The sequence below is a fragment of the Amphibalanus amphitrite genome, unplaced genomic scaffold, assembly GCF_019059575.1.
Source record: "Amphibalanus amphitrite isolate SeventyFive unplaced genomic scaffold, NRLGWU_Aamphi_draft 000133F_arrow, whole genome shotgun sequence".
In the NCBI taxonomy this organism is placed as follows: Eukaryota; Metazoa; Arthropoda; class Thecostraca; order Balanomorpha; family Balanidae; genus Amphibalanus; species Amphibalanus amphitrite.
In genome coordinates this window covers 552,450-566,095 of record NW_024881628.1, presented here as the reverse complement: position 1 = coordinate 566,095, position 13,646 = coordinate 552,450, and the positions used below count along the sequence as shown (strand labels likewise).

General features: G+C 55.1%; 2 protein-coding genes across 3 annotated transcripts in view; one reads left to right on the top strand and one right to left on the bottom strand.

Moving 5' to 3' along the window:
• Positions 1 to 1,165: 1,165 nt before the first annotated feature.
• Positions 1,166 to 3,311, bottom strand: LOC122382095 (fumarate hydratase, mitochondrial-like). Its single transcript, XM_043367023.1, has one exon. It carries the CDS (start codon positions 2,899 to 2,901, stop codon positions 1,408 to 1,410), a length of 1,494 nt encoding a protein of 497 aa, XP_043222958.1. The 5' UTR covers positions 2,902 to 3,311; the 3' UTR covers positions 1,166 to 1,407.
• Positions 3,312 to 5,631: 2,320 nt separating this feature from the next.
• The window catches only part of LOC122382091 (histone deacetylase complex subunit SAP130-like), a 33,897-nt gene continuing 25,882 nt past the window's right edge, over positions 5,632 to 13,646 (top strand). The window contains exon 1 of one of the 2 annotated variants that reach the window (XM_043367012.1): positions 5,632 to 5,755. In XM_043367012.1, the coding sequence (XP_043222947.1) occupies positions 5,747 to 5,755 (9 nt within the window). In that variant the 5' untranslated portion in view covers positions 5,632 to 5,746. The remainder of the gene's footprint in view (positions 5,756 to 13,646) is intronic. The other variant, XM_043367011.1, reaches the window with a different exon arrangement.

The following is a 13,646-nucleotide window of genomic DNA, read 5'->3' as shown; positions in this document are numbered from 1 at the left end:
TCTATTGTATAGTCAAATCCCTCCGGGGCAAAATTATCGCTCCATATTGTCATATTCACTGCGCAACACATCGGCTATTTGTTCTGGCCCTCCAGGTTCCCTCACAGTTAGGTAAAGCAGTTGTCAAGTTCAGTCTTCACGTCCTGCACATGTGTGCGCTGGGTGTGTGATTATTGTGATGCTGGTGCAGTTCTTGGCGTGCCTTGGTGTGCTGTTAGTGTATCGACGTTGAACTGAATGTCCCTCTTACTACATCTAAGTACTTGTGATGATTTATATTTACTTTGTCGCTGCCATCTACGATCATTTCACTGATAATGTAGCTAATCCTGTATTCATGTGCGCTATATATTCTTGCGATAAATGTGCCAGTTTTTGAGACCTTGTCAGATATGTTTCCCCTAGATGTTATATTTATCAGACGAGCGGCCTTTAGAAGACATGCTATGTTAATCCGAACCACGTAATTACCTATATGTCGGAAAACACAGCCTACACTCACCAATTTAGAAATAATAGGCCGGGTTGTAGGTAACGAAATTTATTCCTCTTTATGTGAGCCAAAGTCGATGTTTACGTCTATCAAATTTCAACACTTGTCACGTGTCATATGATTGAATCAGTGTTACTGCGTGTTACTTGCGTGTCTTATGGCGTCGTCCCTCGCACGTACTTAAGACATTACTGAATCATGCACGATGCTAGTGAGCCTAACGAGGCTTCCGCGCTATAATTAAGTTTCAAGTTTCAATAGCTGACGTGTAAAATAACGAAGTAGTTTGCTTTTAGTAACTTCTATAATCTTTGCCCAAGAGACCGCATATATGACTGTTACATGTTTAGCCCAGGTAGGTAGTTCATGTTGTCGCCTTCAATGAGGAGAAACGTACCCGTTGTTAGTTGTAGGATTGCAGGTATTGACAGTAGTGGTACAATTGATTCGTACATCTTTGGTTAGCCGACGCTAGGTATCCTGTATCATTAGATCGCGAGTCAACGTTGACGCCTCGTCCGAGGCTGATGCCATTGCCGCAACTATAGTAGCTCGTCATCGCTTTACCGCTTTGGATGAATTGCTTCTGTTAGGGTGATATATGTGATTGCGTTCGTCCGCTAGATGTATAATTTAACTGTGATCAGTCAGCACGTGAGTCGCGACAAACCATTTTTGCACCAATAAACTTTATTTACGTGAGAATCCTTGTCATTTCAGTGATAAACATTCAAAGACACCGATTTGCAACCAGTTGTCTCACATTCGCTCACACTTGTACCAATCCATAACTCTCCGCTCGAACTTTCTCCCAGTAATCATGACCGCCACCGAGGTGACCTTTCTGCCCGCAGCTTAGGGACGGGGTGAGCCGCACCGGGGCGGCGTGCGATCGCCGGACTCGCGTACGCCGCCTACTTGGGTCCGAGCATGTCCTCGGGCCGCACCCACTCGTCGAACTGCGCCTCGGTCAGGTAGCCGAGCTTGATGGCGGTGGCGCGCAGCGTGGAGCCCTCCTTGTGCGCCGTCTTGGCGATGTGCGCCGCCTTGTCGTAGCCGATGTGCGGGTTGAGCGCCGTCACCAGCATCAGGCTCTCGTGCAGGAGCTGGTCGACGCGCGACCGGTTCACCTCGATGCCGACCACGCACTTGTCGGTGAACGCCTGGCACGAGTCTCCGAGCAGCCGGATCGAGCGCAGCACGTTGGCCACCATCATCGGCTTGAAGACGTTCAGCTCGAAGTGGCCGTTGCTGCCGCCGACGCTGACTGCCACGTGGTTACCCATCACCTGGGCCGCCACCATGGTGATGGCCTCGCACTGGGTCGGGTTCACCTTGCCCGGCATGATGGAGCTGCCCGGCTCGTTCTCGGGCAGCGAGAGCTCGCCAAGGCCGCACCGCGGGCCAGACGCCAGGAAGCGCAGGTCGTTGGCGATCTTCATGATGCTGCAGGCGATGACGTTCAGCGCGCCCGAGACCTCCACCAGAGCGTCATGGGCAGCCAGAGCCTCAAACTTGTTGGGAGCGGTGACAAATGGGAGGCCAGTGAGGCTTGACACCTTGTCAGCAATCTTCTCAGCAAAGCCCTTCCTTGTGTTGAGGCCGGTGCCCACAGCAGTGCCGCCAGCAGCCAGCATGTACACCCTGGGCAGGGTGGCCTTGATGCGCTCAATGCCGAAGGCCAATTGAGTGACATAGCCACTGAACTCCTGGCCCAGGGTGAGGGGAGTAGCGTCCTGTGTGTGGGTTCTGCCAATCTTCACAATGTCTGCATATTCTTTGGCTTTGGCATCCAGTGCATCATGCAGCTTCTGCATGCTGGGCAGCAGGGTGTTGTGAATCTCCACAGCCACAGCAATGTGCATGGCCGTAGGGTATGTGTCATTGGAGCTCTGGCTCTTGTTCACATGGTCATTTGGATGGACAGGCTTTTTGCTACCAAGCTCACCACCAAGCATCTCAATTGCTCTGTTGGCAATAACTTCATTTGTGTTCATGTTGGACTGGGTTCCAGAGCCTGTCTGCCAGATGACGAGTGGGAAATGATCCTCGTAGAGTTTGCCACTGATAACTTCATCCGCAGCCTTGGAGATAGCATCAGCAACTTTGGGGTCCAACCCAAACTCCTTGTTCACCTCAGCAGCAGCCTTTTTCAGAACACCAAATGCCTTGATGACAGGTTCTGGCATTCTTTCATTGGTTCCTCCAATGGGAAAGTTAAGCATGGATCTCTTTGTTTGAGCACCATAATATTTTTCAGCAGGCACTTCAAGCTCACCAAAGGTATCAGACTCCTTTCTCACTCCCTTGGAAGCCATGATGCTGGACGTGCTGAATGCCTGACCGGTTTTCCAGCTCCAGGCGGACACTGCCCGCCCAGATCCCCTCAGGCTACCTGATAACGCCATCTGTAATGCTTTACGGAGCACGGGCACACCAATCACGGCGCCTGGATACGGCCTCTCACTGGCTGGCTACGTCACGGGTGGTTGCTGGGCCAAATCGGTGTCAAGTGTTCGTAATGCTAGGCGGTATCGAGGCGGTATGCAGCTTCAGTACCGACCTTTCAGTTCCAGCCGACAGGGGCACAGCCGGAGGTCGATTATAGACGGGCGAAATGAAAACCTGGCGATATGCCAAGAGAAAAAAATAGATGACAAGAGTATTGTCTTAAACAATCAGCACAGAAGATGCTAGAATTATTTGGAAAATTAACGACAAGCTTCTACCTTGGCGCAAATATTTTGTAATAACTTAAAATAACCTTTAAAAATACTCTATATAAATGTAAATGTGCGTCGATTTTGTAACTACCTAGCATCTTTTGTCGGCATGAAAAGCTGGCAGATCTTGGCATAGGAATAATTTCATCACGTACAAAATGGTATTTTTATTTTCTTAATTTTTTCGACGATGTCAATCGAAATTACGTTCCAATTGAAAAAATAAGTTAAATTAATAATTTTATTACCCTTATCCGCATGATTCAACCAGATAATCGTCAAATATCATTTTCATCGAAGAACGAGGACAAAGGATTTTATCCTTCCACTCGATTTGGTAGCCTGTTTAAAGTGAAATACATTTCTTGCGTGTCCAAGACGAAATATCGGCGGAAAAAAATGTTACGTTGAGCGTTTTCGATTGACGATCATCGATAGCGATCAGGGGGATGTCGTCCCGGTTCTCCCCATGTATTATTCGCCAATCAGCTTAACACTACCAGTGACGTCACTGGTGGATCGCCAATCGGGGGCCGTCCGGCCGGCCGGGCCCGTAGAAGGCCAAACGCAGACGTTTTCAGAAAAGCGTAAGCCGTATAGACTATAGATACAGTCGCGGATGGAGTTTTGCTGTGATTCGGCTCTCCAAGAGTGCGCCAGCGGACCAGGACCCGGATACAGGTCATAATGAACCGGCATCTGATAAAATCCGCTCACGGCTTAGCAGCCGACTTCGACCCTTCGCCCTCGTAAAACACAAGAGCTTGCCGGTCATCAATCCACCTGCATCTCATCTGCTTACTGCCTATATCGACCAGTTACTGCAGCCGTTTCGGAGCGGCTCACGGCCGATAACACGCCGGGCGTGCGCTAGCCGCCGGTGCTAAGCGCTAACCATTGAGTGCGCGTTGCCGACTGCCGCCCCGATGGTGCTGGCCCCCGGCACCGACACCGGCGCGGCGCTGCTGACCCATGGGGGGGGGGCTGCTAATTAGTTGAGCCGGAATTGGGATAGAAGCCGGTATGGGATTGGGATAGAAACTCAGCGAGACTAAGGGATTGTGTTGTGCCTTCGGTTGGCCCCCAAAAATCACCGGTGTAGTGCCCTCAGGGCCGCCGGTTATGAAGCCTTTGGAGGCACTGGTGTGGGCCCTCACAGGTAGGTACCGGTATGAGGCCCTCAGGGGCATTGGTGGGGGCCCCAGAGGTGCCACTGTGGGCCCTCTGAGGTGCTAGTGTGTGGCCCTCAGAGGCGCCGGTGAAGGTCCTCACAGTTGCCATTGTGGGCCCTCAGAGACAGTGGAGTGTGGGGTCATCACAGTCGGGTGTGGGACCCTTAAAGCTGCTGGCTCGAACCCTTTATAAACCGACAGGGGCCCTCAAGAGGTCTGCGGTATCTTCAGGAGCCCTGTGGAGTCCTCAGAGACCAGCAAGGTACTCTCAGACGCCGGTGGGGGCCCTCAGAGTTGTCGGTGTGGGGCCCTCAAAAGTCACCGGTGAGTGACCGTCCGATGCGAAGGTCCCGTCTTAGGCCGTCAGAGGCTCCGGCGTTGAGCCCTCAGAGCCGCCGATATATGGCCTTAAGAAGCACTGGTTTGGGGGTGCCGGTTGAACTGAGAGGTGGCAGTGTGGGGCCCTCAGCTGGGCACCGGTTTGGGGCTTTCACAGCCGCCGGTGAGGGCCCTCGCAGGCGCCGTTGTGGGGGCCTTCAACCATTGGGTTAAGGGGCCATCACAGGCGTGTGTGGAACCCTTAGAACTGCTGGTCCCTGATAGGCCAGTAAGGGCCCTGCCCCTCAGAGGCCGGCAAGTAGCCCTCAGAGGTCGCCAATGGGCCCTGAGAGGCCGGCAAGGGGCCCTCAAATGCCTACAAGGAACAATAAAAAGCCGGTGTGTGGCTTTTATGGAGAGAAGTGTGGCTATTCGGAGCACATAAGGTGTTCTTTCGAACCCTGTGGGGCCCTTCTGAGTCGAAAATGCCAGCGTGGACCCTCAGCCGCCAATTGGCGTCTCAGGGCCCCTCGGGCCCGAGAGGCCCCCTGATCCGATGGGGGCACGTGCCCTCTCCCCCCCGGGTGCAGATAGAGAATGCAATTGGCGGTGCGGGACACAACAATTGCAATCGTTCCTTCTCCCGTCGCGAGGTCGCCCATCCGACCCATATCCCAAGATTGTCAGCCCTGGGGCTCGGGTCGGCAATGCATCGGCAAGGAAATCAGCCTTAGGTGGGTAAAAAAGTTATTAAGAGTCATTAGTTGTCGTTACGTTCAGTAATAACAACGATAAAGTGCCAAATGTACCAGACGTACGGCTTGGAGCCGGGCGCCGCGCGGTCTCCACCAGTGACGTCACGCTAATGCTTAGCGACCGGTCCATTGGAAATCGCGGGATGATTCTACCTCTCTTATACGGCCTTGATAGCGATTATGGCTTTCGCTGTATCAGTGTGGTCATTGGGATACGTCGGCAGGGATAATATGCAATTATGAGTGGGATGTCGTTTTTCAGCACCTAGTATCAACATCCTTGCAATGAATAAGGTAAGGATGATCATTGTTATTTCAATTTAGATCAAACCACATCGCCCAACTGCTGGCATGAGGCCAAGGCGTGAACTTTGCACCGGATGCTGATAAAGAGCTTCATGGGGCATAAGTTAATTTAATTTACATAAGTTACATGGGGCCACTATAGCCTTAATCAGTAGGTGTACACATGTGCTTTATATAAAACTGGCTCAATTTTGGTGCAAATAGGCATCCAACTTCTGCCTCAAATCACATTGAAATTTCAGTACAAAATCACGGTAACGGCCAGACTGCAAAGTATGGCAATTTCGACGAGATCTCGTCGGTGCGGGCTTGTTCGGCTGGTGCGGATTTTGGAGTGGTGCGGTGCGGATTTTGCCTGGTGCGGTGCGGATTTGGCTTGGACCTTGATGCGGTGCGGACTTCGCTTGGTCTTCTTACCCGGCCGGGTTTCCTTGTTGACTGTTCTTTGGAAAGCCCTACAAATGCTTGCCAGCCACGGTGACGCACGGTGACGGAGAAAGGTTTTAAATTTACTCTACGAACCAAGGCCGTAGCTGCGAACTAACAATTGCAGCAGAACAAATTCATTCTCGCCTCGGAAATTAACGTGATGACGACGTCATTAGAACGAAGACTGGTTGCGGTGGTGACTGGTATGTCACATTTGCGAGCAGCTGGTTTGAATTGCCAATCAGCACGCTACTTTGGAATGACGTCATTAGTTTTACTCATACGAAAGTTTGTTGGGGCGATTTTATCAAGGCTCGTCAAATTCACACGTGACATTTAGCATGTAGAAGGCCCACAGAGAGGGGAGAAGTTCCGAATGTCGCGTGACCCAATATGCCCTCCGGCGCCCTTTTGTCACCGGCGTCCGTCTATTTGCTCTATTTCAAACCTCGTTCAAACTTCCGATCAGGGGCGGATCCAGGAAAACTCCAAGGGGAGGGTCATGAATCGAAGTGGTGCCCCTACCTATACCCAAAATTAAAAACTCAACGGATTTCGTCCACTTCATTTTGGTGGTGCCCCCATTTTCAGTTTTTTTTCTTTTTATTTTTTATTTTTAGTCAGTATCTTAACTCTTAGCCACAACCACATTTACCAATTGTAAGCAAGTATATATGAATGTGCTATGTGTATATATGTTGTGGACGCTGAGTAGTGAGTACTTACCAGGAACGTTATCAGGTAAGCAAATCGTTGTCAGTCCGACGAACTTGACCCTGGCGTCTAAAGGGTCTGTCCTTGACACTTCAGGCTTGTCAGGGGCACCAAAGTCCTTCCAGGAACACCACAAACCTGTCAGGGGCACCTACGGCCTTGTAGGGGCGCCACAGGCCCGCCAGGGGCACCACTGGCCTGCCAGGAAGCAGGGGCACCACAGGTCTAGCAAGTATACACGACAGGCCTGTCAGGGGCACAACGGGCCTGTTGGGCCCATGAGCACCTCTAGGGGCAGGGGCACCACAGTCCTTCCAGGGGCACCGCAGGCCTGTGAGGGGCACCAGCGGCCTAGCAGGGACACCAGTCAACACAGGCCTGCCAGGGGCACCACAGACCTGCCAGGGGCACCAGAGGCCTGCCAGGAGCACCACCGACCTCGCAGGGGTAACTTGGGCCTGTCAGGGCCCAGGGGCACCACGGGCCTGTCGAGAGGCACTTCAGGCTTTTCAGGGGCACCATAGTCCTCTCCGGGCGCAGGGGTAGCACGGGCACCAGAGGCCTGCCAGGGGCACTACAGGCCTAGCAAGGGCACCACTGGTCTATCAGGGGCACCACGAGCCTGTCATAGCCAGGCATCTCAGGCTTGTCAAGGCCCAGGGGCACCACAGGTCTGTGAGGGGCACCAGCGACCTAGCAGGGGCACCAGTCAACACAGGTCTGCCAGGGGCGCCACAGACCTGCCAGGGGCACCAGAGGTCTGCCAGGGGCACCACCGGCCTCGCAGGGGCACCTTGGGTCTGTCAGGGGCACCACGGGCCTGCCGAGGGGCACTTCAGACTTTTCAGGGGCACCAGTCCTCTCCGGGCGCAGGGGTACCAGCGGCCTAGCAAGGGCACCAGAGGCCTGCCAGGGGCATCACAGGCCTAACAAGGGCACCACGGGTTTGTCAGGGGCACCTCAGGCTTGTCAGGGCCCAGGGACACCACAGTCCTTTCAAGGGCACCGCAAGCCTGTCAGGGACACCAGAGGCCTGCCAGGGGCACCACAGGCCTAGCAAGGGCACCACTGGCCTGTCAGGGGCACCTCAGGCTTGTCAGGGCCCAGGGGCACCACAGTCCTTCCAGGGGCATTACAAGCCTGTCAGGGGCACCAGAGGCCTAGCAAGGGCACCACAGGCCTGCCATGGACACCACAGGCCTTGCAGGGGCGCCTCAGGCCTGTCAGGGACACCACGTGCCTGCCGGGGACACTTCAGGCTTGTCAGGGGCGTTACAGTCCTGTCAGGGCCCAGGGGCACCAGGCCCGTGGTGTCCCTGCTAGGCCTGTGGTGCCCCTGGCGGTCCTGTGGTGCCCCTGTCAGGACTGTGATACCCCTGATAGGCCGGTGGTGCCCCTGGCAGGTCTTTGGGCCCCTGGGCCTCAAGGGGGGGCCATGACCCATGTGACCCCCCCCTTGGATCCGCCACTGCTTCCGATACAAGTGCGCGGCGCGGTCCCGTGGTGAGCGTTGCTCGTGAAACTGAAATTGGAGGGGAAATAATTATAGTGAGATGAATGAAGTCCCTTGCATTATAATTGCCTGTGGGTTCGGTGCGGATATTTTGGGCTCTCGGCTCGCTTTGGTGCGGATTTTCCGGCTCAGTTTGAAGGGCTGGTGCGGATTTTGAACTTGGGCCGGTGCGCCTCGTCGACCTGCGTGCCATACTTTGCAGTCTGGGGTAACGGTAGCGCAGGCGTCACCGATAGCCTCGGCGGCGTAAACAGTCAAGGTAGGTGTATTGTAAGTATATTGACATAGATATGGTAGCACTGTTAAATTATATGACGTCATTGGAGTATGAAAAAGTCTCTAGAACGTGTCAGGGAGGACAAAATGGGACTCGGCCGGTTCCAGCGGGACATATTGGGACTCAGCCGACTACCGCGGGACATAGTGGGACTCGGCCGGTCCCAGCGGGACACAATGGGATTCGGCCGGTCCCAGCGGGACACAATGGGACTCAGCCGGTCCCAGCAGGACACAATGAGACTCGGCTTGTCACAGTGGGACACAATGGGACTCGGCCGGTCCCAGCAGGACACAATGACACTCGGCTTGTCACAGCGGGACACAATGGGACTCGACCGGTCCCAGCGTGACACAATGAGACTCGGCTTGTCACAGCGGGACACAATGGGACTCGGCCGGTCCCAGCGGGACACAATGGGATTCGGCCGGTCACAGCGGGACACAATGGGACTCGGCCGGTCCCAGCAGGACACAATGAGACTCGGCTTGTCACCGCGGGACACAATGGGACTGGGCCGGTCCCAGCAGGACACAATGGGATTCGGCCGGTCACAGGCCACAGCGGGACACAATGGGACTCGGCCGGTCCCAGCAGGACACAATGACACTCGGCTTGTCACAGCGGGACACAATGGGACTCGGCCGGTCCCAGCGTGACACAATGAGACTCGGCTTGTCACAGCGGGACACAATGGGACTCGGCCGGTCCCAGCGTGACACAATGAGACTCGGCTTGTCACAGCGGGACACAATGGGACTCGGCCGGTCCCAGCAGGACACAATGAGACTCGGCTTATCACAGCGGGACACAATGGGACTCTACCGGTCCCAGCGGGACACAATGGGATTCGGCCGGTCACAGCGGGACACAATGGGACTCGGCCGGTCCCAGCAGGACACAATGACACTCGGCTTGACAGCGGGACACAATGGGACTCGACCGGTCCCAACGGGACATATTGGGACTCAGCCGACTACCGCGGGACATAGTGGGACTCGGCCGGTCCCAGCAGGACACAATGACACTCGGCTTGTCACAGCGGGACACAATGGGACTCGGCCGGTCCCAGCGGGACACAATGGGATTCGGCCGGTCACAGCGGGACACAATGGGACTCGGCCGGTCCCAGCAGGACACAATGAGACTCGGCTTGTCACAGCGGGACACAATGGGACTCGACCGGTCCCAGCAGGACACAATGGGATTCGGCCGGTCACAGCGGGACACAATGGGACTCGGCCGGTCCCAGCAGGAAACAATGACACTCGGCTTGTCACAGCGGGACACAATGGGACTCGGCCGGTCCCAGCGTGACACAATGAGACTCGGCTTGTCACAGCGGGACACAATGGGACTCGGCCGGTCCCAGCGTGACACAATGAGACTCGGCTTGTCACAGCGGGACACAATGGGACTCGGCCGGTCCCAGCAGGACACAATGAGACTTGGCTTATCACAGCGGGACACAATGGGACTCTACCGGTCCCAGCGGGACACAATGGGATTCGGCCGGTCACAGCGGGACACAATGGGACTCGGCCGGTCCCAGCAGGACACAATGGCACTCGGCTTGTCACAGCGGGACACAATGGGACTCGACCGGTCCCAACGGGACATATTGGGACTCAGCCGACTACCGCGGGACATAGTGGGACTCGGCCGGTCCCAGCAGGACACAATGACACTCGGCTTGTCACAGCGGGACACAATGGGACTCGGCCGGTCCCAGCATGACACAATGAGACTCGGCTTGTCACAGCGGGACACAATGGGACTCGGCCGGTCCCAGCGTGACACAATGAGACTCGGCTTGTCACAGCGGGACACAATGGGACTCGGCCGGTCCCAGCAGGACACAATGAGACTCGGCTTGCCACAGCGGGACACAATGGGACTCTACCGGTCCCAGCGGGACACAATGGGATTCGGCCGGTCACAGCGGGACACAATGGGACTCGGCCGGTCCCAGCAGGACACAATGACACTCGGCTTGTGACAGCGGGACACAATGGGACTCGACCGGTCCCAGCGGGACATATTGGGACTCAGCCGACTACCGCGGGACATAGTGGGACTCGGCCGGTCCCAGCAGGACACAATGGGACTCGAATTGTCTCAGCGGGACACAATGGGACTCGGCCGGTCTCAGCGGAACAAAGTGGGACTCAGCCGACTACCGCGGGACATAATGGGACTCGGCCGGTCCCAGCGGGACATATTGGGACTCAGCTGACTACCGCGGGACATAGTGGGACTCGGCCGGTCCCAGCAGGACAGAGTGGGACTCGGCCGACTACCGCGGGCCATATTGGGACTCATCCGACTACCTCGGCTTGTCACAGCGGGACACAATGGGACTCGACCGGTCCCAGCGGGACCGGTCGAGTCCCATTGTGTCCCGTGTGGAGTTATTTCTATTATCAAACTATGTTAGTAATTAGAAGTGCCTACATGATTTAGGTCATTCACTAATTATGAGGTGCCGGAGTGAATATGCACATGTCATATGCCGCGTGATTCAAAAATGTAAGAACGGCAATTTGGAGGAGCAGCGCGGCGGCGAGGGGGGAGCGGCAGATGAACGAAGGAAAGTGGATTTATTGATATGGAGTGGAGTGAAGCAATTGTAGAAGCGTAATTGTTGAGTTCATGGCGAATTTCGTATTGAGTTGAAATCGATAAACGCTTTACTTTTATTCGATCTCTTTCTAGTACAATACAAGCTATTTCGGCTCGCTTCAAAATGGACACAAATACTTTCGATTTGAGGATCATCCCAGAATTCGATGGAAGACAACCAGTGCTCGAGTGGCTGGAAAAAGTGGAACTCACCTGCAGACTGAGGTCAGTGACAGAGTTGGAAAACGTTATTCCGCTTCGTCTAACTGGTGGCGCATTTAACGTTTACCAGCAGCTCAGTGAAGAGGACAAGGCCGATGCGAGTCGGATAAAAGAGGCGCTGCGAACGGCATTCGCAGCTGACAAGTTCACGGCTTATGACCAGTTCATCTCCAGGAGACTCCGTGCTGGTGAGTCCGTCGATGTCTATCTTTCTGAGCTTAAACGGCTAGCTCTGTTGTTCGGAGGAATCCCTGATACTGGTCTGATATGTGCCTTTGTGGCCGGTCTGCCGGACTCTGTGCGTCAGACTATGAGAGCTGGGACCCGTATCGAGTCGCTAACCCTGAGTGAAGTGCTCGGCCGTGCGCGGGCGCTGCTGGCGGACGACTGCGACACCGCCGCGGCGGTTCAGACTCGTCAGACTTGGCGTGGTGCTACTAGCGACAAGCGCCAGCGTGGTGAGACTCGTGGACCAGTGAAGTGCTACCGATGTGGAGAAGAGGGGCATATCGCACGCCTCTGCCGACAGGTAGTCTGCTTCCGGTGTCAGAAGTCGGGTCACACGATGGCTCACTGTCCGGAAAACAGGCAGGGAGGGGAGACGTCAGCGCCAGCCTCCTCTCCGCGCTAAGCGGCGCCCTCCCTACAAGACAATTAGAGGTCAATGGCACCAGCGGCTTGGCGCTGGTCGACTCTGGATGTTCCCGCAGTATTGTTGATCAGTCCTTCTGTCCCGGCTGGACCAAGAGAAGAATCAATGTGAGAACTGTAAGCGGCGAACGGTACCAATGTGACGGCAGTGGACCTATTCGAGTGTGTCTTCCGAACGGTGCTGCTGCTGATCTTGATGTCCTAGTGGTGATGGAGAAGCCATTGGGTTTTGATCTTGTGCTTGGCATGGACGGCATTGAGGCATTGGGAGGAGTTACGCTGGTAAACTCCAGTCAAGTGCAGTTCGGAGGTGAGCTCAACTGTGCTGCCGTTCAACTGACAAAACCAGAACCGACAGAACCAGAGCTGACAGAATCGGAACCGTTGAAACAAGGAGTGATGAACCCGGAACAGACAAACATGGAAACTGGTCTGAGTGGGAATGAGAGCCGTGTGAAAGTGCATGTTGATGAGGCAGATTTTCAAGCAAGTTACGATGAAAAGGATAAGAAGTGGACTATGAGCTGGAAGTGGGCGGATGGCTCGGCACCTGAGGCGCTGAGGGACACCGTGTCGGAGTATAAAATACCGCCAGAGAGCCGTGAGGAATATGAAGAGGAGCTGAAACAGTGGGTGGAAAACGGTTGGCTCGAGCCGTACGATGAAGAGAAACAGGGGCCGCCGAAGGGAACAATTCCTCTCATGGCGGTGCTGAATCGGAACAAGGAGAAGGTGAGACCAGTTCTAGACTTCAGACAGCTGAATTCGTTCGTTGATGCGCATACCGCAGACGCAGACGTGTGCGCCGAGAAACTGCGCGAGTGGAGGAAAAGGGGCACTGATGGAGCCATGATCGACCTCCGAAAAGCATACTTGCAAGTGCACGTAGACGAGTCACTTTGGCCCTATCAAACAGTTGTCTTCCATGGCAGACGGTATAGTCTTACGCGTCTTGGCTTTGGTTTGAGCGTCGGGCCTCTGGTGCTGAAGAAGGTGTTGGCCACTATCCTGAGCTGGGACGCAGACATCAGACGCGCTACTTCAGCATACATCGACGACATCTTTGTCGATGAGAGTGCTGTTCCGGCGGAGCGTGTTGTGGCGCACCTCAAGAAGCATGGCTTGGACTGCAAGCCCCCGGAGCGCCTCTCTGGCGGTACCCGTGTCCTTGGACTTCGGGTACAGGAGGGGGACGGTCATCTGGTCTGGAGACGAGACAACACTGTCGGAGACGTCCCAGAGCCACTGACAAAGCGGGCTCTGTTCTCGCTATGTGGTCGGCTCGTCAGTCACCTTCCGGTCTGCGGCTGGCTGAGGCCGGCTGCCTCCTTCATGAAGAGAGTGGCGAATGCGACTACAACGTCGTGGGATGAACCGGTGACGGACCCGAAGATACTGAAGATGTTGGAAGAAGTCATGCAGCGAGTGGATGCAGCAGACCCAGCACGCGG